General features: G+C 51.4%; 1 protein-coding gene across 1 annotated transcript; it reads right to left on the bottom strand.

Moving 5' to 3' along the window:
* Positions 1-393: 393 nt before the first annotated feature.
* TMEM72 (transmembrane protein 72) lies at positions 394-24,315 on the bottom strand. Its single transcript, XM_078077429.1, has 5 exons — positions 24,241-24,315; positions 7,560-7,626; positions 3,927-3,998; positions 2,256-2,395; positions 394-869 (listed from the first exon to the last, which is right to left on the bottom strand). Exons 1-5 carry the CDS (start codon positions 24,308-24,310, stop codon positions 394-396), a joined length of 825 nt encoding a protein of 274 aa, XP_077933555.1. The 5' UTR covers positions 24,311-24,315.
* Positions 24,316-24,626: the final 311 nt, after the last annotated feature.

Here is a 24,626-nt window from a genome sequence, read left to right as displayed (position 1 = left end):
AGTCCTTGCTGAGTGCTGGGCCCTCGTGTCAGGAACAAGAGAAGCCCGTTGGCTTCCAGGGCTGAAGCAGCCTTATGTGAAGTGGGACTGATGGTCTCTTCCGGGGAAAGCACAAGGATTTCCCCACTCCGTGTCCAGGAAGGAGGCACCTCTGTTGGCTTGAGGCAGCATGAGCTTCGTTTGTGCCTTCCTCCAGGCCTCTGCAGGATCTGCCATGCCACTCGATGGTTCCAGAAGCCTAGCTACCATGGGGACGTCTGGTCACCCCTTGAAGCCCTAACCTGTGAAGACCCCAAGCTCCCTGGGGGGCCCTCAGGTATCAGGAAACTCCAGGCAGGGCCGTCAATCTCTGCAGACCCCTTGCTGAGTGTCCCCCAGGCTGGAATGAGCAACTCAGAATAGGTTGGCGTCCGTGAGAGAAGACAGGAAGATAGGGGCTTGTGGGGAAGGGATGATGGGAGTGGTGTCAGACGTGGTCTCCTCTGGCTCGCTGTCCCCATCATCCAGGTCTTCAGTGAGAGACGGGATGATTCTGACCATACTGTCTTCAAAGTGCACCTGCTTCTTCTTGACCAGCGAGTCGGCTGGCTCCAGAGTCAGCTCCGTCAGGGTGTCTGGGCACTGGAGGGCATTGGGCTTCTTGGTCCCCTTCAGGATGCTCTTCATGTGGATGAAGAGGGAGCCAGTGCCCTCCTTGAAGGCCCCGTGGAAGGTGTAGGTCTGCTCGGTGTCCCCAGAGCCGGTGGTGCTCACGGCGCTGCTGGAGGGCGTGTACCGCTCAGGGGGAGCCAGCACCTCCGGGTCGGCTTTGCTCTTCTTCCGTTTGCTCAGCAGGAAGTAGGCCAGGCCGGTGATGATGAGCATGGAGCCTGGAAGGGGATGCGGGAGGTCAGGATGCTGGACGTGTGCTGGGGAGGAGCCGGACAGAGCCCTGTCCAAGCGCACTGTTCCAAAGGGGCCACCGTGGCAGGCTCAGGCCCTCTGGGCTCCAGCCTGCACATCACATCCACTTCTGATTCAGGGGAAGGCCTGGTGTCTGGCTAAGGGATGTCAGCGGGGCCAGTGTCGTGCTGGCCCTCACCCTGATTGTTAGCCAGGGAGCCTTGTGCCTGAGGCCCCCTGCCTGTTGACAGCTGACCCTGGAGCCACCTGCCTGGCCTCTCACCGCCATGCTTGGCTTCCGTGTTAAGACCACATGTTGGGCTGGACCTGCAATGCCTGCAGTGGGGCCTGCACCCTATTTTGGATACTGGGCTCCAACTGCTGAACTGGGCTTCCTTCCATTCCCAGAAGTGGGGAGATGCTCCTTCCTCAGCCTCCCCAGGAAACATGGGGGAAAGTGTAAATCCTACTGGGTGGGGCTGGCCTAGCATGGGTCCCCCTCTTGGGTGCCCCCTCTTCCCCCAGTCTCCAGGCCAGAGGTCCCTCTGTCTCAGGCTGAGATTGCTGCTCTGGGGTCTCCTGCCAGGAGACCCGCCCTATCCAGAGGAAGCCTCTGGGCGTCTCTCGCTCTCCAAGGAGTGGGCGGTGGTAGCTCGCCCTGGCCTCGGCAATGCCGAGTCCTCTGGAGTCCAACAAGGGCCGTGCAGAGTGGCCTTGAGATGCAATGACAGGTACACTAAAAGAAACCACAGGAAGGAAGAGGAGGCTCTGCCTTTCAGCTTTGTCTCCCTGAGCAGTCAGCTTCCCGGCATTTTGGGCGGGTCACGAGGAGGGACATGGTTTTCACAGCTAGGCAGCGGGGAAGAGAAGGCTACTAGCAAAGGAGGTCGTGGACAAAACCCAGGGGTGGGAGCACTGAGTCCTGGCTTTTAGCTGACTAGCACGGTCTATGAGGTGGAGGGGAAGATGATGAGGCTTTGAGGGTCCCATCACGGCATGCCTTCCAAAACCAGGCTGAGGAGTTTGGACCTGAATGGGTAGGCACTGGGGAGACATGGAAGGGTTTGCACAGAGAAGTGACCATCTCACACCCTCTGAAGGCTCTGAACACACATAGGCATTGGAGGAAGGGTCTCCGTTTGTGGGTGCAGCCTCTGGACCTACATGAAGGGACATTCCTGCTACTTGATCAGCGTGAAGGACGCCTGACCCTTCCTCATCCTGTGATCTAGGCCAGGGAAGTCAGTGGGGCCATGGGGGGCCCTGGAGCCCGTGTTACTGAGGCCTGTGTGGGGGGATTCAGCCCCTCCTGCTCAGAGCCCAGGAGCCTGTGGTGGGGGCTCCCTGCCTCCACTAACTCCCGGAGCTCCTACCTGGGATGGTCACGTGCCAGACCAGGACAGGGTGGAGAAAGCAGGCCACAGACAGCAGCATGTACGCCAGGAACTTCTGGAAGCAGCCCAGCCAACGGGCTTTCTCCCTTGCTCTGGAGGCCAGGGACTCTGGTCGACACCTGGCGGGAGGGAGTCCAGGATTAGCAGGCAGCGGGGAACAGCCCAGAAAGGCCCAGAAAGTGTGAGGCTGGGATGGGGTCCTGCTGTGCCCATTTCTCTTTAGTCGCCTCTGGCTGAACTCTCCCCAGGGGCTGGAGTCCTTACCATGGGTTCCACAGTCCGGGGTCTTGCCTGAGTCCTTCCACAGGGCCTATAATTTTTCTGAAAGGCTGCCTTGCCCTGTCTTTCTGTCAGGGGTGAAGGGAGCTAAATGATACCAGGATTCAGCAAAGTCAGGGGGAAGGAGAATAGGAGACTCAGGGGCCCATTGGGAGGTTCCCAGTGGAGTGGAGAAGGCATGCAGTATGGGAAACAGCTGGCTGGGACAGCTGTGTAGACTGCGCACTGCACAAGCCGCCTGGCCACCTGAGTGAACGGGCTGGAGTCCAGCTCCACCTTGCTCACAGAGCCTCACCTAGGCATAAGATGGCATCAGCCCAGAGGGGCTTCTTTTTAAACTGGCCCGCAGGGACCACACATGGGCCTGGCAGAGGCCTGATGCCCAGCAGGTTTCCTCAGCGGTGTTGCCTCCGGGTTTCAAAGGAGGAAAGGGCTTCCCTTTAGGTCCATCTCCTTCATCCTGTGAGTTGGTCTGGAGCAGGGCTCTGTCCAGGCTAGTTTGGGGGCAGTGGAGGGGGCTGGAGGATGACGCGCGCTGGTCGCAAGCACGGCCCTCCTCCCGCACATCATGGCCATGGCTCACTGGTGCCCTCTGGTGGACATTGTTTTGTGACCAGACCCTGGCTGGGAGAGGAAGGAGTCCAGAGAGGGGGGTGAAATGCCCCTTTGGATTCAGGGCTCCTCCCTCCCCGTCCCAGAGAAGTTGCAAAGATCCCTTGACAGTGCCATTCATCAGAAAGGAGGAAGCCTGTTGCCTCAGGGCTGATGGCCTTGCAAGGTACTGGGACAGCTGAATATGAGGCCTGGCTCTTTCTCTGACTACCTAGAGATGCAACTGTTGAGGTTCTGAGAGCTGTGGTCCAGGGACAGCCGTTGGCCACACTGATGACAGCTTCTATGAACTGAGCACTGCTGGACAGCAAGTATGGGCCTCCATGGCCATGTGGCTTCCCGAGATCCTTGCAGCCCCTGACTTGTGCCTGGGTCCTAGCAGGAAAAAGAACCAGTTCTCAAATCTAGCTCTGCTTACTCCACAGGGTCCTCACCTCTCCATGGGTGCCTTGGATGGCAGGTGCAGCTACGGGCTATTCTTGGAGGTGGGGATGGACTCTGCAGGGGCTTCTGGGTGGGAACGGACCCTGCGTGAATGCTTCCCTCCACTCCCCTGGTTGGGAGCAGAGAAAGGGGACCACTGAGCCCTGGGGACCTGAGCCCGTGTCCGGGCAGGGGCTGGCTGCATGGTGGGGAGGGAACCCGTCCACAGCTGCTTTGGGAGCAGGGCATCACGTGGGCTGTGGCTTCACGGGTGGAGGAATCTGGGGGTGTCTGGGGCTAGGAGGTGGTGGAAGGGCTGCTTTGGAGGCTACTTACTGGAAGCAGGCGGCCAGCAGCTGAGCCACAAAGTAGGCCCCTTCACACACGGAGATGACACTTCCTATAAACCTGTGGTGGAGACAGGGAAGGGAGGTCTGGAGACATCTGATCTGCCCTTCGCTCTCCCAGAGCCTGTTTTCCCACAGCATCCGGGGCTCCTGGCCATACAGCCAACAGACTGACCAGGAGTTCCCTGGCCTAATGCTGCCCCCCAGCCAGCATCTGCCAGGAGCTGCCTCCGTGCCAGGGCCTATGCTCGGTTGGGCCTCAGTGGAGGGGTGCGAGCCCGGGCCCAGAGATGGGTGAGAGGCTGCCTTGACCCGGGCGCCTGTGTGGCCACTGGCAGGCCCGTCATTCTTCCTACTGTCACTAGCATGACATGCGCTGCTTGGTTGTACGAACCTGAAGGCTGGATCTGTTCCAGACTCCTTTCCTTCTCCCTCTTTGCCCACTGTCCAGTCTCTGGCCTCACCTATATGACCTGAGTTTGGGCACTGTCCCCTTGACCCCTGCACTTGACTCCCCTTTTCCGCCTCCCTAACTCCCCGCCGTCCCTTCTCCCTTTCCTGTTCCTCCACTCCATCCCCACTGGCTGCCCTGAGGCTCCTTCTGACACCTGAATATGACCGTGGTCTTCCCAATCCACATTGTTTCAAAAGCTCCTCATGTTCCAAGTGTGGTCCAGGGAACTTCCAACCAGAATCTTCTGGGAAAGATGTGAAATCATAAATTCCTGGGTCAGCCTCAGACTTTATATATCAGAATCTTCAGGAATGGAACTTATATATCTTATTGGAGGGTCCTACTGGCCTATAAAATTGAAATTTCTTAGCATGCCTTTAAAGCCTTACATGAACATCCCTAGTCCTCTGTCTACACAGGAAGCTACAGGGCCTTTGCACAAGCTAGCCCCTCTTGGAAGGACTCCTCTTTCCTCCTTTTGTCTGTCTGGTGACCTCTTGCTTCTCCCCGTTTTACTGTGGTCCCTCAGCTACTAGTCTGTGAACTCCCTTCGTCAGTTCCCTCCCTAATTCTTCCCTGCAGCCCAGGCACACTCTGGGAATGGCTTATTGTTAAGTGCTCCATGGACACCACTGGAGTGAATGAACGAGTGAAAGGAGATACTACCTCACAGGAGAAGGTGGCTTGGGGCCACAGTTTCCTCAGGGACCTGGGCATTGCCCCTGCTACTGATCAGCTGTGTGCCTATAGGCAAGGGGCTTGACCTTCCTGTGCATCAGCGTCCTCATCTGTAAACTGACAGTAATTACAGGCACAAGATTTGAACCCAGCCCTTAGACTCCAGAGCCTAGGTTCCTAACAAGCACACCAGCATGTGTGCTTTGTAAAACAAGGGCCATTGCCTTTTTCTAGATCCTGGGATGGGGGACAAGGAGGAAACTGAGGCTTGGGCAGTAGAGTGACTCGCCAGGTGTCCCATCTGGTGCTGTGGAGGCTGTGCCTCTTGAGGCCAGGAAAGTCTGGTCACTCAGGTGGGGCAGCAAATCCAAGCCCAGAGCTTGGATCTGGTAGCAGGATCCCACAAACCAAGCCTCTGCCCGGGGTGCCACACCAGCCACGCAGACCCTTCAGCCAATGGTGTGGCTGCTGTCTGTGGGCGAGCGTGAGGAAGGCGGCGAGGGGCCCTGCGGGAAGGAGAAAGATGGGGAGGAAGCTGGTGCACAGAGAAGTGGAGAAGAACAAGGAGAAAGCCCACGATAGCTCAGTGCCTATGGGAGCCTGCTCTGAGCCTCGGCCCCTGCCGGGTCTCGGGGACACAGGGGAGGGAGTGACAGTGACACAGGGGTGTGCTACAATCGACCAACGTCCTGAGTGTGGGTACAAGGAGGCAGGAGTCTTTGATCTGCAGGGGAGACCACGTGTGTGTGAGGGAGGGCGGCAGACGGGGAGGAGGGAGGCGTTGCGATGGCCTTTGAGGAATGAGTGGGGATGAGTGCAGGAGGGATGGGCGGGCAATCAGGGGCTCCCATCCCAGACGGCTGTGGAGCAGTGCACAGGGAGAACATAAACCAGCTCACAGTGAGGGCTGGGGGGACGTGAGGCTGGAAATCATGTCTTCTAGACCGGACGACCGAGTGACCAGAGGGGCCTGCTTTCCCCTGGGGAGAGGGACAGAGCAGTCAGGAAGGGGCAGGGTTCTGGGCAGAACGCGGTTTGCATTAACTGGCTATGGACCTGACCTGTTACAGGAGGACAATCACACCTACCTCTTACTTGAAGTGAGGTTTGTGGGTAAGCTTGGTAGGGAGAGGAGGAGAGGAGGAAGGCCAGGCTGGCTTCTGGATTCCAGGGAGACAGGGCGCGGCGGCCGGTGCGGCGGCCGGGGACAGGCTCAGTAAGACATGGAGCAAGTTCAGAGCAAAGAGAAGTCACTTCCAGGCAGAGGGGGCCCCAGGCTCGGGGCAGGTTTCCCAGAGCAGAATGCCAGGAAGGAATATCGGGCTTTGGGAATGTCCAGGTAGATGGTAAGTCACCCTGGGTGCTCAACGGGATGAGCAAGGGCTTGGAGTTGAGGTGATGTAGGTGAGTTTGAAAAAGAGTCAGGAGCTCCTGAGGTGTAAGTTGGGTGACAAGAAATAAAATGGAGACCAGGAGATGGCAGAGGAATAGGGTCTGGAGGCCGTGGCAGTGGCTGAAGGTTCCGGAACAGCCCTGTGTTTCTAGGTGGCTAATTTCGTGGCAGAGTGGCAATGGGCTGGACGGGTGGAGGATGGATGGGAGACGGTGGGTGTGGTCCACCTAGCAAATCCAAGAGCTGCCCTGGGCATCGAGGCAGGGGTGAGGGTGGATGTGGACGGGGAGGAGGCGGCTTGGTGACCCCACGGGACAAAGCACAAGTGCCCTATGTCCCTCAGGATGGGGCTGCTGAGAAGCCTGTTGTCAGAGCCAACTGGGACCCCAGGCTGTCCTCCTTCATCAGGCCACCACTGCACAGCAGTGTCCTTCCCGCCGGCAGGCATTTGTGAGGCAGTTGGCAGGGAAGAGAGGACAGAGGCTAGGGAACTAGACGGACCCAGGCCTGAGTCTGGGCCCTGCTGCTCGTGAGTTTGTTGGGCTGAGCTGCTCACTCCCTCTGAATCTTCTAATCTGAAAAACTAGGACAGTATGCCCTTCTCCGGTGCTGTCAGAGTTAAAGGACACAATGTAAATAAATCGTTTTTCTGTGCTTGGCATGTAGAAGGGCTCAAATACATAGTGTTTGGAGCTGATTCCTCTCTCTCTAAAACAAGAGCTCAGTTCATGTTTGCTGAACAAAGAGATGATTGAAAAGATAGATGGGTGGATAGATGGCTGGCTGGCTGGATGGTAGCTGGCTGGCTGGCGGGCTGGATGGGTGGACAGACAGACAGACGGATGAATGGATGGATGGATGGGAGGATGGGTGTGTAGGTGGATGGATGGAAGGATAATTGATTTATGGGGTGATCTGACCAAAGCCCTACCCAAACCAGAGAATATCCTAGAAGCCCCCTCTACTTCTTCCACCTGAGGGATGTGATGGAGTTAGCATGGGAAAGGGGTGGGGGCTGCTCTGTGTTAGTCTGACAGACTCGGGGTGAGCCAAAGCAGAACATGCAGGCAGGGAAGGGTACATGCGCACATACTCACAGCAGATAGAAAGCCAGGCTTTTGAACTGCCCCTGGAGGAAGGTCTCAGTGCCCACGCCGATCAACACTAAGAGGGGAAGAGGAGAGGGAAGAGTGGGCCCAGGTGCTCCAGCCACATGGCGGCCCTGTGGAAGGTTCTCTGGCTTCGGAGTGAGCCTTCTCCCTGGGGACTGAGAGCTAGGATAGGCTCTTCTCCAAGTGGCACAGGGATTGGTGGCTGGGAAAATGCAAGAGAGCAGGGAGCCTTCTGGATTGGTCTCTGGAAACCAGAGAGGTTTCAGGCAGAACCCCAGAGGTCTTTTACTCCAGTCCCCAGAGCACAGATGCCTTTCCTTCTCTGCCCACATTGGTGGTGCCGCCACGCCTCATGCCCCCACAGAGAGCTCATGCTCACAGGTCACCAGCCCCTCTGCTCCACAGCTGTCCTCCACATGTCATGGCTTCAAGGGCCCTCACTGTCCTGCAGGCCATACCCGTATGTGCCGTGTGTCTGGGTTCAGTGCTTGGCCGTGGGTGGGACCTCCCCAACCCCTGTTCCCTTGCCCAGATCACTGTTCTAGCTGTTTCTGTGACCCCGTTTTCACTTGCTTGTTTGGTGGCTGTATCACACAATCCTGGCTCCTTGCTTTGGACCCAGTGCTGGTTAAGCCCCTGAGGGTTTGCTCTGACACAAGAAGCTGATCGGCTTCATCCTCCTTACCCATTCTTCACAGTTGGTATTTGTGCTCAAGCACCTGACCTTCCGTTTGTCCAGGGTGAATATTGTCTTGGACCCAGCTTTCCAGACTTACTGGCTCCTGGCTATCTCCACTCTGGTGGGAATGGTGCTGGTGGGGAGGACATTTCCTGGGGGGTTCATGCATATGGGGGGTGTCACATGGATGAGACCCTCATTGCCATGGCTGTCTCCACCCTGTTTAATACAAGGGTGCTAGTATTATTTAGGCAAATGCTCACCTATTTAGTTTTCACTCTGTATCCTGTCCTGTTCTCAGCACTTAGCATCTATTAACTTTTTAAATCATCACAACAGTCCTAGGTGAAAGTATTATGTTATCCTCATTTTACAGAGGGCAAACTGAGGCACAGAGAACATAGGCAAAACCAACCTGCCAACCTAGGTCATTCCAGCATTTCAGTCTCACACCTGCCAGTTAATAGCTGAGTCACTCAGTCTCTCTGAGCCTCAGATTCCTCCTTATCCCTCTTGCACATAATGGTTATAGGGATTCAATCAGCTGACTGATGCCGAGCACCTCAGAGGTGCTCAGTCCCTTGCTCACGTTCCCGTGGGCAGTCTTTGGAGATTTGCATGGCCTTGCGGTGAGTGACCAGCAGGTGGCAGGAAAGGGTCTCGGGAACCCAGACCTTTTCCCTGATTTGTTTGGCATGTGGAGAGTTATTCTGATGCTTTTTGATGGAAACAAAAGGTCTATAGTCAAAGGGGCATTCTCGGAATGCTGTAGTGGCAGCCCTGGTTTGCAGTTAAAAAAACAAATCGATGAAACAGCAGAGAAGAGAGAGAGCTGGGTTGGAATCCCCATTTTGTGTGTTCTTCCCTTGGTAACCATGGGTAAGCACTTAGCCCAGAAGGGGGTGCTGGGCCATCCTTGTGGGCAGAGGCCTGAGAGTGGGTCTTGAAATATCAGCCTCCACAGGATGGGCAGGGAGGGCCTTGAGTGTTTTGGGGAGGCTGAGTGACAAGTTCAGACTGGCATGTAGAGAGCGACCTGACCTCGGGCTACAGGGTAAGAGGCTTTGGTGATATTTGGCTGAGTTAAAGCGGCAGATAGGAGGTGGCGACCATGCTCCGGGTGCTCCAGGCCTCCCCATCTCCCAGCACACTGGTAGCCACTGGTTCCTTCAGTTGGCCTGGCCTGAAGCAGAGTTCTGGTCGTGGCTCCTGAAGGTGTGCCCAGGTGACCTTGCTCACCTGCTTAATACGAGGGTGCTAGTAGGCACAGGAGCTCAGGAGGGGAGGGTTGGTTCTGCCTGAGGGCTCCGACGAGGAGGCTCCCCAGGCACAGAGAAGGGCCTGCCTTGCCATTGCAGACTGGTTTTTTTTTTTTTTTTCAGGGTAGTGGAAGGCGGAAGCGTGGGACCAGAAGGCGTCTGGGTTTGGAAGCCCCCTGGGTGTGCCAGCCCAGCTGCCTCTCAAGGAAGTCCCAGCACGTGCCGCACGCTGCACTAGCCCCCTGCCCCGTCCCCCCCACCCCCCGCATCTTGTGTAGTCTGCACCGCATCCCTAAAGGTGGGATCATCCACCGCATGTTATTTATGGAAACATCCCAGCCAGGCCCCTGGAGGTGCAGCACCTTGCCCACAGCATTCTGGTGGGAAAGGGCAGAGGGAAGCCAGAAGCAGGACTGACTTCTGGGAGCCCCAGGAAACAGAGGAAGGACTCTGGTGGGAATGGTGCTGGTGGGGAGGACATTTCCTGGGGGTTTATGTGTATGGAGGGGTGTCACATGGATGAGACCCTTGTTGCAATGGGCAGTGGACCAGCTGAGAATGGATTTTTGTAATGTCTGCCACAGGAAGAATCAGGAAACGACCATCTCACTCGCTCAGGGACCTGCCTGGTGCCTAAGCTGCGGGTGAGTGTGGTGACTGTCCATCCGCCCCTCACCCGAGGCCTCTGGCGAGGGGCCCTCAGGCGGAGCAGAGTTCTCTTCTGAATGTCAGAAGTCGTCACAGCCCAATCTCCTTGCCCAGGGCAGTTCCGCCCAGCAACCCCAGAGTTCTGGTAGGCCAGGGCCAAAGTCCCCAGCGATGAGCCTGCACCCTCGTTTATGGCACATCCCGTGTGCCGGGCCTGGGCAAAGCAAGGCTCTGTGAAGGAACTATGCGCTGGAGCTTGGGCCGACGGTCGTGCACCCCGGAAGTGAAGAGCTGTGGAGGGTGGGAAGAGGTCCCAGCACCCTGCCTGCAGGCTGAGTGCAGCTCCATTCTGTCCGGGAACCGAGGACAGCTCCACAGACAAGGAAGGCAAGGGGAGGCTGGGAGCATGGAGCAGCACGAATGAGAGTCTGGGGCTGCTGCGGCCGTGGTTCTGTGGGCTTCTCTGTGCAGTTCCTGAACCCGGGTAAGGTCACAGGTTCTGCCCTGGGGCAGTGACAAGTGTGGCTTCCTGGGCCCGCACCCTCCAGTCTTTTTGCACCTTGCAACTTCCCCCTACCCCTCCGAGGGAACCAAGTCCACTGAGAAAGCTGTGCCCTGTGGTGCTGGGGGAAAATCCCATCCCCACAGTCTGGGTGCAGACAAGTACCTGGGCATTAGACCTGCTTCTTCGAGAACTTACTCTCCTCCCTAGCAGTTATCTCCCCAGAGGTCTCCTGGGCTTCTGAACATCACACCAGTTGCATGACTAAGGTAAGTGAGCCAGGAATGGTCTCCTTGTGAAGATATTCCTGCTGATCCCTGGGGCAGCAACACTCCCAGAGACCAGACCTGGTAAGCTAATTGCTGGGCTCTCTGGCAGAAAATGGGAATTGACTCCCATGTACTTAACACTGTTAGGTGAGAGAGATGGCCCTAATTATAGCAATGCAATTTGGGGTTTCTTTGTTACAGTAGGCTGCACTTGATGGAAGCTGCCCACCAACTCTTTGCAACTCCTTTCATCAAGAGGTGGAGTCTAATTCCCCTCCCCTTGAATGTGGGCTAGCCTTAGTGACCTGCTTGCCCAGTAGAAAGATACAGACTTACACTGCTGATTCACAAAAACCTTCCACCCAGCCCTCTTCAAATGCTTGTTCTGGGGGTAGCCACCCCCCTTGTAAGAAGTCTGATGCTCCTGAGACCACCATGTGTGAGGAAGCCCAAGTGAGCCATGTAGAGAGAATGCTAGAGAAAGAGAAAGACAAAGAGAGAGAAAGAGAGATTCATGGTCAGCGCCCCGCTGGCTCAGCCGTCTCCATCAGGCATAGACGTGTCAGTGAGGAAGCTTCTAGATGACATCCCAGCCCCAGCAGGTACGAAGCGGAGAAGAACGGATGAGCTAAACCAACAGTCAGAAGCAAAGAGCCATGGCAGCCACCCCACCTGAGATCTCAGCCCTCATGCAGCTGAGATGAGCCGTCTCTACTGTTCTCTGCCTGAATTCCTGAGCCGCAACATTTCAAGCATAATAAAATTGATGTAGCCTTAGGTCACTAAAGTTTGGAGTGGTTTTATTATGAGGCCACAGATAATTGGAAAAGCAGCTTATCCTATCCTCTTAACTACCTGAGACTTTTGGCCCAGAAGTTCCTGTGTCTGGTCTGGTCTATATTCTGACTCTCAGCAGGGAGCGTGCCCCCAAAGCCCCTTGGGCCTCTGGCCCTTCTCACTGGTCGCCAGCTTGGTTGTCAGAAAGCCAACTAGTGGGCTCCTAGGTCCTGCAGCACCTCCCCCCCTGCTTAAATTCAGGCACAGTCTGGGAGATGCAGTCTCCTAGGACTGGGGTGGTGTCTGGGGACTTCTTTTGGGCTGTAGAATCCTATTGGCAGTATCCTATCTTAGGATTTCATGCAGGATCGGTGAGGCTCTGCCTCATCTAAAGCAGCTCCCTCTACAGATTCATTTCACAAAGATTCCCAGTGGAAAAAGTGAGGAAAGCAAAAATTGAGACCCTCTAATGCAGGAGAATTTTGTGAACTGCATCCAGTACTCACCCCGGACAACCGCAGAGTCATGGCAACTGGTGTGATGTTCAGAAGCTCAGGAGACCTCTGGGGAGATAAGTGCTAGGGAGGAGAGTAAGTTCCATGGCCATTGCCATGGAAGCTCCTAGCCTGCTGTTCTCACTGAACTGTGGGGGGAACAAGCTGACTTTGGAAGGCACCAGAGTTCCACGTGACAGAGATACAGGACTCCAAGATGGTTTGACTGACGGTCTGGAGTTTCCTAAATGTTTTTCCAGGGGACTAGTTTCCAGAACTGGGGTATTTCAGAAGCCAGGAAATGAGCATAATGTGTGGCCTTAAATTGGAAGGAGGAGTGTTAGGTGAAAAATGGGACTGGTATGTGAGAAGAGGTTTGGTCATCTTGTCTCCTGCATGTCTGCCTCCCCAGGACTACACAGATAGACCACCTGCTCTCTCAGAGGCCTCCTGTCGACCCCATGGATGAGAATAGGCTTTGTGGAATTGGCCCTAGGAACTCTGCCAGGTTTCCAGAGTTAGGCAGGGCTGTCTATAAGACACAGAGAAGTTATGGCATCTGGCAGAGACTGGACGAGGGAGAGGTGAGCAGGGCACCTGGGCACAAAATTTAAGAGGTGCTCACTCTAAGCTCAAGAAGGTGCTCACCCTAAATTTAGAGAGGGACACCCCAAATTTAAAGAGGCGCTGAACCTCCATGTAAGGAGGCGTTCACTCCCAGGGCCATGCAGTGGGTAGCATTGGCCCCTTTGTGATCACGAGAATGAGTGCCTCCCGCCCTGGCATCTGGAGATGTTCTTGGCCCAGGGTTTGGGAGCCTCTAAACTACTCGTGGAATCTGGTCTGTCCTTCTGGTCCTCCTTCCTCCGTACCAGCTAGCCTGGCTGGTAGCTCTGATACTCCACCCTCGCAGGGCCATGGGCAACCGGTATCAACAATTCACTCGCACAAATGACCCTGAGGCCTTTTCCCAGAGCTGGGCATGGAGACAGAGGAGCTCACAGTTTGACGGTGGAAATGAATGTCAGACATGTCCCCAGAATCAGGGCTTCATTATAATCAATTCTCCGTAAGAAGAAAATTGTCCCCAAGGACAGCCTTGATTCCTAGCTGTGTTGGTTTTTGCGCTGCAGGTGGGAGGGGTGCCGGGCAGAGCTGCAATGTAAGTACTTTTATACTACCATGAAGCGGCCCGTCGACTCCTTCCGTCCCTCCCTGTTATCTGTCCCTCAGGGTCCTGTTACTCCTCGACCCAGGCCCACAGAACCACGTTAGGAGCCCACCCCGGTGCAGTCCACCCCACCCTTCTGTCTCACCACTCCTGCACAGCGCCCCGGGGGGCTGCTTACTTGGTGCCGGTTAGAGTCAGCCCTTCCTCCACAAGCATTTGTGGACAAGCCTGGACTCCTCACCTTGTCCCCTTCCCTCTAGTCTCTGTCCCCCCTGTCTGGGCCGAAGCACAGCATTTTCTTCTCCCAGGGGCCAGGGCTTTCTTCTGAGTAGCCTTCCTGAGTGGCTTGTTCTAGTTCAGGTTAGCAGGGCCAGAGGTGCTGGACTGAGACCCCGTGGCGCACCACCTTCTCTGCATCCTCCTGGGCGTCCTGAAGCTTTGGTCTCAGAGTGTGGGTGGAAACTGCGAGAGTGCTGTGCTGTAGCAGAGAGAACGTGAGGCTCGATCAGGAAAGCCGAGTGCTGGTTCCTCAAGCAAATCATCACTCTCTCGTCTGCTTCCTCTTCCGGAAAATGGGGATAATAAAAGCATGCATAAATGGCTGTGAACATTCAGTCTTAGTAAATTATCGAGGGTTGTGCAAATGTAGATGATGGCTAATAGAATTATCAGGAGAGGAAGGTTGTTCCTGCCTGAGAGAGGCAAACACTCTCAAGGGGGAGGAGAGGGTTTATTCTCATCCTTTCCTTCCATTAATACACATTTTTATGGTGGCTAAAGAGCTCTCCTCTATACACCGATGGTTGTTCATTGATTTTCCTGTCTTAGGTCCCTTCTGCAGGCCTGACTGGGATATCAATAGTCCCAAACCCCATCCACTTCAACATCTCTTGTGTCCTGTCCTCTGTGCAACCTGCTAGGGATGCCAAGGGCTTGGGGCCCATGTGCTCCAGGGGATGTGGCCTGTCCGTGGTGCTGACTGCTGAGGGGCTATCCTGGCGGCCACATCCCAGCCTCATAACTCACCCTGTTACAATTATTGGTCCTCTTCAGCCTCAAGTATGGTGTGTCTCCTACTGGTCTTAGGGTCTGTAAAGATGTCTCAGGTAAGGAAGTACCAGCTGATGACAATGGCTGGGGATGGTTTAGGTTCTAAAAGGGTCATGGCTAGTTATAGAGGTAAAAGCTAGATTTGTACCATTTCTAAGAACATGAAGATGTTGGAGCCAGTTGCTAAGAATCCATTGAGATAAGAAGGTAGTAGCTGTAGGTTTCTTAGGTCGGGAGAAGCTGTGGCAGAGTCTAAGCATGGCAGGAAGTTTTACCTATATGTTGAGAGGTGTTCAGCTGATACATATGAGCCAGGGTTCAGAGACAGTGTGAGAAAAGGCTAAGATTTTATAGTAGAAAATTCTAGATATTCAAGTAGAAGAGATTTTAGAGTATAGCATGGCCCTCAGTACCCCTCACACCTCCCACAAGCCTGTGTGGGGAGAATTTCCTGAAGGCAAGAGAGTGCACCAATTTGGATTCTCTAAACTTGATTCTCTAAACATGAGTTATAGACCAAAGTTGACCAGCAAGGAGGTCTATTTTAATTGGCCTTGTAGAAGGCTTTGTGGGAGATTGCAATAATGCCCCTGTCTGTGTCTACACTTTTTGTTATGTGACTTTGCAGTCCCCCACACTAAAGTGAAGTCTGTTTCCCCACCCCTTGAATCTGAGCTCAGCAATGTGACTTGCTTTGGGCAAGAGGATGTTATCAGGTGTCATGCAAGCAAAGATATGAAATGGGTTCCTGAATAGGGCCTGCTCTCTCCTGCCTCTGCCATTATCATTCACATCTGCCTGAGCCAACCTGCCAGAACATGAGGGACACAGAAAGCAGAATGGTCCTTGTTTCCTTGTAATACTACCTTCCCACACTTCCGTCCACCCCCAGACAACCATTGATCCGCTTTCTGTCACCAGAGATTAGTTTAAATCTTCTAGAAGTTTATAAAAATGGAATCATACAGTAGGTGCTCTTTTTTGGCTGTCTACTTTCATTCAGTATAATTATTTTGAGGTTTATCCACGTGGTAGCATGTATCAGTAGTTACGCCTTTCTATTGCTAAGTAGTATGGATATGCCTTCAGTAGTTTATAACTCATCTGTTGATGGGCATTCGGGTTTTCTCTAGCTTCTGGCTATTACAAATAAAGATGCTATGAACATTCATGAACAATTTTTGTATGGATGTTTGCTTTCTTTTCTCTTGGGTATAAATAGCTAGGTGTGGAATGGTTGGATCATGTGGTAGGTATATGTTTAATTTTTTAAGAAACTGCCAAATCGTTCCCAAAGTGAGTGCACCATTTTACATCAACATCAGTTGTGTATGAGAGTTCCCCATCCTTGCCAACATTCAGCACTCAGTATGGTGAGTCTCTTTATTTTAAGCCATTCTAATTTTATGTAGTAGTATCTCATTTTACTTTTGATTTGCATTTCCTTCATGACTGATGATGTGGAACATCTTTTCATGGGCTTATCTGCCATCATATATCTTTGTTAACTTGTTTTTTCATTCTCTTAACATTATATTTCAAAAGGTGAAGTTTTTAATTTTGATGGCATGCAATTTATCATTTTGTTCTTTTATTGGATTGAACTTTTGATATTGTAAGTAAGAAATATCTGCCTAACTCATTACAAAAGTTATCATTACTTTTAGGTAACAGGATAAACCTGTTTGTAGTTTTACGATCGTGCCTGGGTGGCTCAGTTGGTTAAGTGTCCGACTCTTGATTTAGGCTCAGGTCATGATCTCAGGATCTTGGGATTGAGCCCCATGTTGGGCTCCAGGTTCTGCACAGAATCTGCTCGTCCCTCTCCCTCTGCTCTTTCCCCCAACTCTGTGTCTCTCTCTTTCTCTCTCTCTCTCTCTCTCAAATAGATAAATAAAATCTTTAGAAAAAAAATAAAAGTTTTATCATTTAGGTTTCACATTTAGGTCTATAATCCATTTTAGTCTTTTTTGTGTATGGTACAAGGTATAGATAGACATTCATCTTTTGGTAAATGGATATTGTTCAGTACCATTTGTTGAAAGTTATTCTTTCTACACTAAATTGTCTCTGTACTTTTGTTAAAAGTCTGTTGTTTATATATGTATAGGTCTATTTCTGGACTCTATTCTGTTCCATTAATCTACTTGTCTTTCTTTGTGTCAATACTGTATCGTCTTGGTTTCTGTAGGCTTACAATAAGTGTTAAAATCAGGTGGTGTTAATGTCCTTTGCTCTTTGATTACAAAATTGTTTTGGTTATATTAGGACCTTTGCATTTCCATGTGAATTTTAATTTCACATGGAAATTAAATTTCAAGTTTTAGAAAAAACTCTGTTGGGATTTTGACTGGGATTGCATTTAAACTGTACAGCAGTTTTGGGAAGAATTGACATCTAAACATTGTTGAGTCTTTTGACCATGAGCAGGATATATTTCTCCATTTATTTAGGCCTTTTTACTACCTCTCAGCATTTTTTTTTTTTTTTTTAGTTTCCAGTGTACAGGTTTTTATTTACAGTTTTGGGGTCAGATTTATCCCCAAGTATTTCATATTTTTGATGCTATTATAAATTATATTTAAATTTTTTCATTTTCTAATTTTTTGTTGCTAGAATATAGAAATATGATTGTTTGTTGTATATTGATTTTGTCTTCTGCAACTTACTAAACCCTTTATTAGTTCTAGTAGCTTTTCTGGTAGATTCCATCAGATTTTCCATAGATGACCATGTCATCTGTGAATAACAAGTTTTTCTTCTTCCTTGCTGATCTGTATGCATTTTATTTCTTTCTCTTGTCTTATTATGCTGGTTAGAATCTTTAATACAATGCTGGCTAGAAATGGTGATAGTGGACATCCTTGTCTTGTTACTAATTTAGGAGAACATTTGATCTTTTACTTGTAAGTAGCTGTAGGGTTTTTTGGCAGATGCTCTTTATAGGCTGAGAAAGTTTTCTTCTCTTTCCAGTTTGATGATAGTTTTTGTCATGAAATAATGTTGAATTTTGTCAAATGCCTTCTCTGTACCTATTTTTATAATAATATAAGTTTTTTTTTAGTTCATTAACAAGGTCAGTTATATTAATTGATTTTCAAATATTAAAGCAACCTTAATGTTTCACTTGTTTATGATATACTATCCCCTTGACATTTATTTTTTTGATTTGCTAAAACATTCTTTGGACTTTTACATCTGTGTTTTGAGGGATATATGTCTGTAATTTCCTTATTGCTTTCATCTGGTCTTGGTATTAGAGCAATGCTAGTTCTAGAGAATGAGTTGAAAAGTATCCCTTCCTTTTCAGACTTCAGGAAAGTTTCTGTAGCAGAGATGGTATGCCGATATGCTACTTTTTGGTGATGATATCATTTATAGCCCTGCAGGGTTCACTGATACTGTTGAGGATATTGCCTCTAACACAGAATAGCATCTTTCTTGTAAGGACTTACAGGGGAGATTTCTTCTAGGTCTTAATTTTAGTCAAAGTATTTGCCCAAGGTATTTGCTTCTTTTTTTTTTTAAAGATATTTTTTATTTATTTATTTGACAGAGAGATAGAGAGCACAAGTAGGTCGAGCGGCAAGCAGAGGGAAAGGGAGAAGCAGGCTCTCTGCTGAGCTGGGAGCCCGATGTGGGGCTCGATCCCAGGACCCTGGGATCATGACCTGAGCCGAAGGCAGCCGCTTAACTGACTGAGCCACCCAGGTGCCCCGGTATTTGCTTCTTATTCTTTCTCACATTCAAAAAGAATGCATCTGCTCACCCTTCCGCATGACAGCTTTCCTGGTGCCAGAAAAAATGACCATATCTCTGGGTCCTCTCCATCCATGCCACATAACCCATGTTTCTTCATCAGACCTTCTCCTGGCCTCTGTAATCTAGGAAGGTTCAGGGGGAGCCTACGGAAGGCTCTCTCTCCTCAGCATCTGCCACTTGTATATAAGAACAATCCTTTTTGGATAATAGCCCTCTTCAGATGGTTGTTCAGAACTAAGAACAATTTTAAGAGAATTGTCAGCCCATAAAAAAACTGAGGCTACCATCTTCCTTCTGATTTGGTCACTACATGTAGTATAGAAATAACCAGTTTCCTGTGGGCTGATCCTAATGACCCAACCTCAAATTGTGAAGGCAAAGGTTACTCAGTAGAAGACTTCACATTCTAACTCCTTCCTCACTTTGCAGTTTCAAGGGTCATAGATTGCCATGTTCCTTTCCTCTGGTCTTCCTTCTTTTTCCATCTCATAGGAAGAGCCCATCACTCATGCTATACAGTCCCTGGGTTCTACACATTCCTCTAAAAATTAACCAGCACTGACTGAGAATCTATGTGCCAGGCAGCTTTCTGCTTTAGTCATTGTTTTGTTGAATGCTCACAACCCCAGAAGGTAGATACACTCATTATCCCCATTTCACAGGTAAAAAAACTGAGGTTTAAAGTGGTTAGGTAACATGCCTAAGGTCACACACCTAGTAATTAGTAGAGGAGGACACAAACTCACCCCTCCAAACTCTACACTGCAGAGCGTCGTGCTAGAATGTGTAATTTTTGGCTTGTTTCCTTGGTCAGACCATGTGCTTCTCTCAGGGAGGGGTCACACTATCCTAATCTATGTGTCTACATTGCACAAAGTGGGAACTCAGCAAATATTTGCTGAATAAATGAGTCCTAAATGGAGTTACAGATTCCTTGCTCTAAATCTAAGGAAGATACAAGCATAAGGAAGTAAAGAAGAAGTGTTTGAACCAGATCCTATGATCTTTCAGTGGTAAAAGTGTGGAACAGAGGTAGGGATATTTCATCTACTCATTAGGACAATCAGATCAGAAAAGAAAAACAGTCAACATCCATTTGGAGGATCTGAAAACAATGTGGTCTTGCTTGGGTAATAAATCCACTTGTGGACATGTTTAAGTGCATGAAGCTTCCTTAGATGGCAGGAGATGGTCACGGGGATCCACATTTAAGAAGGATGGAAATTAGCATGGAGGGCCCAAGATGGTTGTCTCAGAAGCATTAGTTTAGTCTTTTTTTTTTTTTTTTTTGAAGGCTTTGATAGGGCTAAGGTCAAACTATGCATTTGCTGTACTCTTTAGCACTCTTTAAAAAGTAATGAGAACATCTGGGTTTAAATGCTTCTTTTGTCTTAAGGCTATATTTATAAGCCAAATCTCCATTTTGAACTGAGTATTGGCAAGCAGTGGAGCTGTTGGGAAAGTGGCTCTGTCCTTTATGTAGAGAAGAGGTTAATGGGTCAAAAACCTGGAACAAAACAAAACCCCTAAGTGATTCCAGGTTGATCTAAAATCATTGATTTGTGAGAAAGAGCACATTAGCCTGACACACGGGGCTCATTCAAAATGGCCTTGTCTCAATGCCAGCCCATTTCCTTGTGGGCCGTGTGGTGCCCTTCTCTTTGGAGCAGTATGCTGCCAGCCCCTGGATGTGCCACTGCATCACTGCCCTGTGAGTGGGCAGACTGGACCTCCGATACCAGACCAGCTGTCTAGTGGCTGTGCGACCCGTGCCAAGCTACCTGGACATTCTGAGCTTCAGTTTCCTCGTTGGTAAAATAGGTCTAAGATCAGCATTTGGCCCTCATAGACACTGATGGGGCTTTAGCAAGATTAGGACTTTCTCTTACTGTTGTCAGTTACGCATCTCCGGACCCATAAATGGAGGGTCCTGCTGTGATAGCTCCCTCTGGAAATGGGAGCAGATTTGTCTGTCCTCTGATGAGGTCCAGGAGTGGATTTGGCTGGATGGTTATGGTAGTGCCAGTCAAAGTCTACACGGCAATTATTCAGAGAGAGAAAATGAGCATCTGGATCAAATATCAGAGTCTTTAGATTTAGGAAGCGTTTGGTCATGCTTACTATACTTTGGTGTCACTGTGCCCAACCTCACCATGACCCCAACTGCCTGAGCCTGTGTATGGTATGGCCTCAGACAAACCTCTTTGGTACCCTCTCTGTGTTTTGTATCCTCCATCTTGGGGTTGCCAAGCCATAGAAAGACATGTCCTTTAGCCTGATTTAGGTGGAGGACACACTGATTAAGAGAAAGGTCTCAGTTAGAATCTTGCCTCTTTGCTTCCTGGTTGTGGAATCCTGAGCAAGTTGTTTCACCAAGCCTCAGTTTCCCCCCACATACAGTGGCGGTGACGATGAGCATGATGATGCTTCACCGGGTAGTTATGAGGGTGAAAGGAAATACTACATTTAAATCATGTAGCACAGAGCTTGGCTCACAGTAAATACTCAAATAATGTTCCTTATCAGCTGTTACCCCAGGGTAGAACTGGAAGAGTGAAGAAAGCCCTCAAGTGTTGGCAGTGAGAAGCCTCAATCTTGAGCCTCCTTGCTCTGAGGAAAGTTGCGGGGGTCTCAACAAAGGGCCGAACCAGTGGGCTCTTTCCATTCTCTTCCCCACAGACTTGGGGCTGGGGCTGAGGAGTGGTGAGGAAGCGCATGGAGATTCTCCCTCAGCGATTAAGAGAATTGTGGAAGGTCAAAGGGAAGCCAATCCTGCTCTCCAAGAACAAGGATGGGGACCAGTCCTGTGAGACAGATGCCTGTCTGTGCTCTCATGTCAGTAAAACCCACTTCCCAGCTTCCCTTTTCTGATGGTTGGTTTGTAGTGACAATAAATCACAGGGCCGAGCATCCTCTGGGGCCTGAGTCTCTAACTCAGGATGTCATGGCCCTGCCTTTATGTGGACACAGTGAGAACCTGCTTTGAGGTTTAGACCAGTAGGTGTCTGGCATCTGTACGGGAAGGTGTGGAGTGCTCACAATCTGTGTGCAGTTCCCCAGTTGTGTTTGCTTCTTCAGGTGACTCCTGGAGCCACATCTCAGCAGGAGGGACACCAGTGCATGCGCACACACACACACACACACACACACACACACAGAGCCTTCCATGCCAGGGAGGTGATGCAAATGAGTGAAGCTAACCAAGTGTAAGACAAATGTTGGGGAGAAGCTCTGTGATGATCTGGAAAACTTATGACTGGCTCAAAGTCATAAAAAAAATGTCTCATGGGAGAGAATTTTCTAATTTTAGAAACACTTCAGCTGGGTGCTGTCTGCTTGTGGCCTGTCTACCCCTATTTAGCAGTGGCAATGGTGGCCAGTGCCCATTGGTGGTGTGCCCACTGGTGGTGTGGGGCTGGGCATGGGAGTGGGGCAGCACTGGCCTGTGGGACCACTGGACATCCTGATGAAGCTTCATCCAGAGTGGCTGGGAGGTGAAGAAGAGATGAACTCAGCCAGCCAGGCCATCGCCACTGGGCCTTGCCATTCTGGTGGAGTCTCCTGGGGTCTGGCACCCTTAGAACCTCTAGTAGTCCCAGATCCCATCTACAGAGGAGAAGGGGATCCAGGGAAGAGGCTGCTGGATTGGCAGCTGCCTGGTCTCTGAAGGTGACGCTCTGAGCAACCTTGGGCCACATGCTTTTCCTAGCTTCTGGAGAACCTACACTTCTCATAGAAGGACCAGGGGCTACCTTAGGTCTCTTGGGGTTTCTGTGAAATAACAGCCTCTGTATCAAGTCTTACTTCCCTTCTAGTAGCAATGCTACTGTAAATGAGGCCCGGACTTCTCAACAGATATTTCAACAACAAGAGGCTTAAGGGAATAAGGAATTTGCAAATCTGAAACACTGGAAACAGGCCAGGAGTTTAGTGATGCTGGAAGAAACTTGAGATTTGCCCAAGAGCACCGAAGCCCCTCTCTCTAGCTTCCCACTTGCTCCCAGCACTCTAGAAAGCTCCAACAAGATTACTGGAAAGCCTGGCCATTAAAAGGCAACTCATAGCCTATTTTTAGCCTGGATCCTATATCAAAACCAGGCGGAAGGCCCATCTTCAGCATTAACAGCGGCCCTCCACACAGAGATAAGAGTTGTGGTTAAGAGGAACAGTGTGCGTGTGTGTGTGTGTGTTTGCACGCGTGTGCATGCGCGTGTATGGCTGCAGACCCTTCCACTGGCTGAGATAAATCAGACTTTTAAACTGTCTTTTGCTAAGCTATTAGAAAAATAGATATCTCTTCAAACAGCTCCCTGACAGGAGGCAGACCTCAGCTCTGGGCAGAATGTAGCGGCAGGAACTATCACCAAGTTATCTGATAGCTGAGAAGGGTACATTTTGCCTATCTGGAAACCGAGGGCCAGAGGAAAGCAGGGTGGGCTCAAGATCAACAGGGGTAGACCAGGACTTGGACCCCAGACACAGAAACCCTATTCAGGTTTACCTTCCTCTCCCCAGGATGGGAAGTTGTGGGCCTTGGCAGTCATTGCCTTACATGTAGGTGACAAGGTGCTTCTGGTGGAAGCTGGAACAGGCTCCCCCATCAACCCCTTTACTCAGGGCCCTCAGCAGAGCAATTCCAGGCCCTTCCTGGTGTCCACTGGGTGGGGTTTCCTACTCTGGGAAGCAGGGAGTTCCTTGGCCAGAGTCCTGGCCTTTTCAAAAGTTGAGGCACCTGGGCTCCAGACTGGCTGTTCCTCTGATCTGCAGTGTGACCTTGGGCAAGGTCGCTGCCCCTATTTGGGCTCAGGTGCTCCATCTTGCAACAGGAGGAGTGTCATTAGATCTTCCCCCACAGCTGACTTCTTGTGCTGAGGACCTAAAACTAGAAGACTCCGCCGGCCAGCCTCCCTACCGAGCTCTGAACAGGTCATGCGGGCTTCTCCCAAGAGGTTTATGCCTTCAGTTCCACTGAGCTTTGCTCAGTTTGTGCATCTTCGATCCTCCAAAACACCTGGCCAGCAGGTCCCGATCAGAAAGTGCCATCCTAGAGGGGCTGGGTGGCTCTCCCAAGGTCACACATCAGCAAATGACAGGGAGGGGGCTGGAACCAGCATGGCTGGAGTCCAAGCTGGGGGACATTTCCTAGTTGCCAAGACTCATACTGGATGTTGTCCAGTGGCAAGGAAGGACTTGGCGAGCAATGTATGTCTCTTCCTTGTTCCCAAGGGACAGTGGAGCCTAGAGCTGAGAGCTGTGATCTCTCACACAGGCTCAACAACCCTGACCATGTGGAGAGCGTGGAGGGCTAAAGGTTGGAGTCTGCACTGGGGAAGGGAGCAGGCAGAACTCAGGATCGTGGCTGCTTTGCTTCTCTCTGTCTGAGGGTCGAGCAGCCCTGTGATCAGGCGGGTGAGGGAGAGGAGCCCAGCACAGGGAACCACCTCTACGCCAGACCCACGGTGTGTTCTTGCGGTCAGATCACAGGGAGGGGGCCTGGTTTTCTACAGGACTTTCTGTTCATGGGGTGAGAGTGAGCCAAGGGAAGCCCGGGACCTCCCTGTCCAGTGCTAGAGCTCGGCCTGTCCCAAGTGCTGGGAATTCTCGTCCCTTGAAATGGAGCTGTGGTTTGGGTAAAACATGATGAGCTCTGTTGGCCATCTTCGTAGCTAAACAGCGAGGCATCCAATTCTCACATTTGCCTGGTCTTTCATACCTTCAGCTTCGGCTCTCACTTCCACGTCATGACAGCCCTCAAGGAGGTAAGGCAGACCCTCTCTACTCATTTTCCAGATGAGGACACTGAGGGCTCCCAAGGTCACATGGGTGGTGGCTTGCCAAGGGGAGATTCAGCACCAGGTGCCCTCACCCAGGCTCATCCCACTGCACCTGCCGCTGCCCTGCAGAGCAGTGTTTCTGGAAGCATTGGGAAGAAAAGTGAGGGCAGATGTGGCCAGATGTGTCCATCTGTCCCCAGCCGGCTGGCCCCCACCCCTTGAACAGCCTTGTCTGCTGTGCCCAGTGCATCGGGGACTGCAGCTGGGAGGCGGGGTCTTACCTGCAGCCGTGGTGATGCCCAGGAGCCGGCAGGTGTATTCCAGACCAGTCCAGAACATTTGCAGCTTCATGATGCCAGGGTTGAGGGCAGAGTCCCAGTAGGGCAGGCAGCAGAGGCTCCGGCCTGAGATGCTCCTGGATGCCCGTGTGTGCAGGGGGAGGCTGTGGCTGTCGGCTCTGGGCCCCCGTGCCCTGGGGCCCTGCCTTCCAAACCAGTCTTGGCCACCACAGCCTGGCTGAGGTGTGGATAGGGCTCACCTTCCCGGCTCTGCTGCCTATGCCCTTGCCAGACGCTTAGCTTAATCATTACCTTGGAAGAATGCCCCTGCCACTCCGTGCGGCTCCAGCCTGGCCTGGAGCCGCTGAGGCTCCAGCACGGCCAGCAGC

Source organism: Halichoerus grypus, chromosome 7 (assembly GCF_964656455.1).
Source record: "Halichoerus grypus chromosome 7, mHalGry1.hap1.1, whole genome shotgun sequence".
NCBI classification, from domain to species: Eukaryota; Metazoa; Chordata; class Mammalia; order Carnivora; family Phocidae; genus Halichoerus; species Halichoerus grypus.
This window is presented reverse-complemented; position numbering and strand designations above follow the sequence as displayed.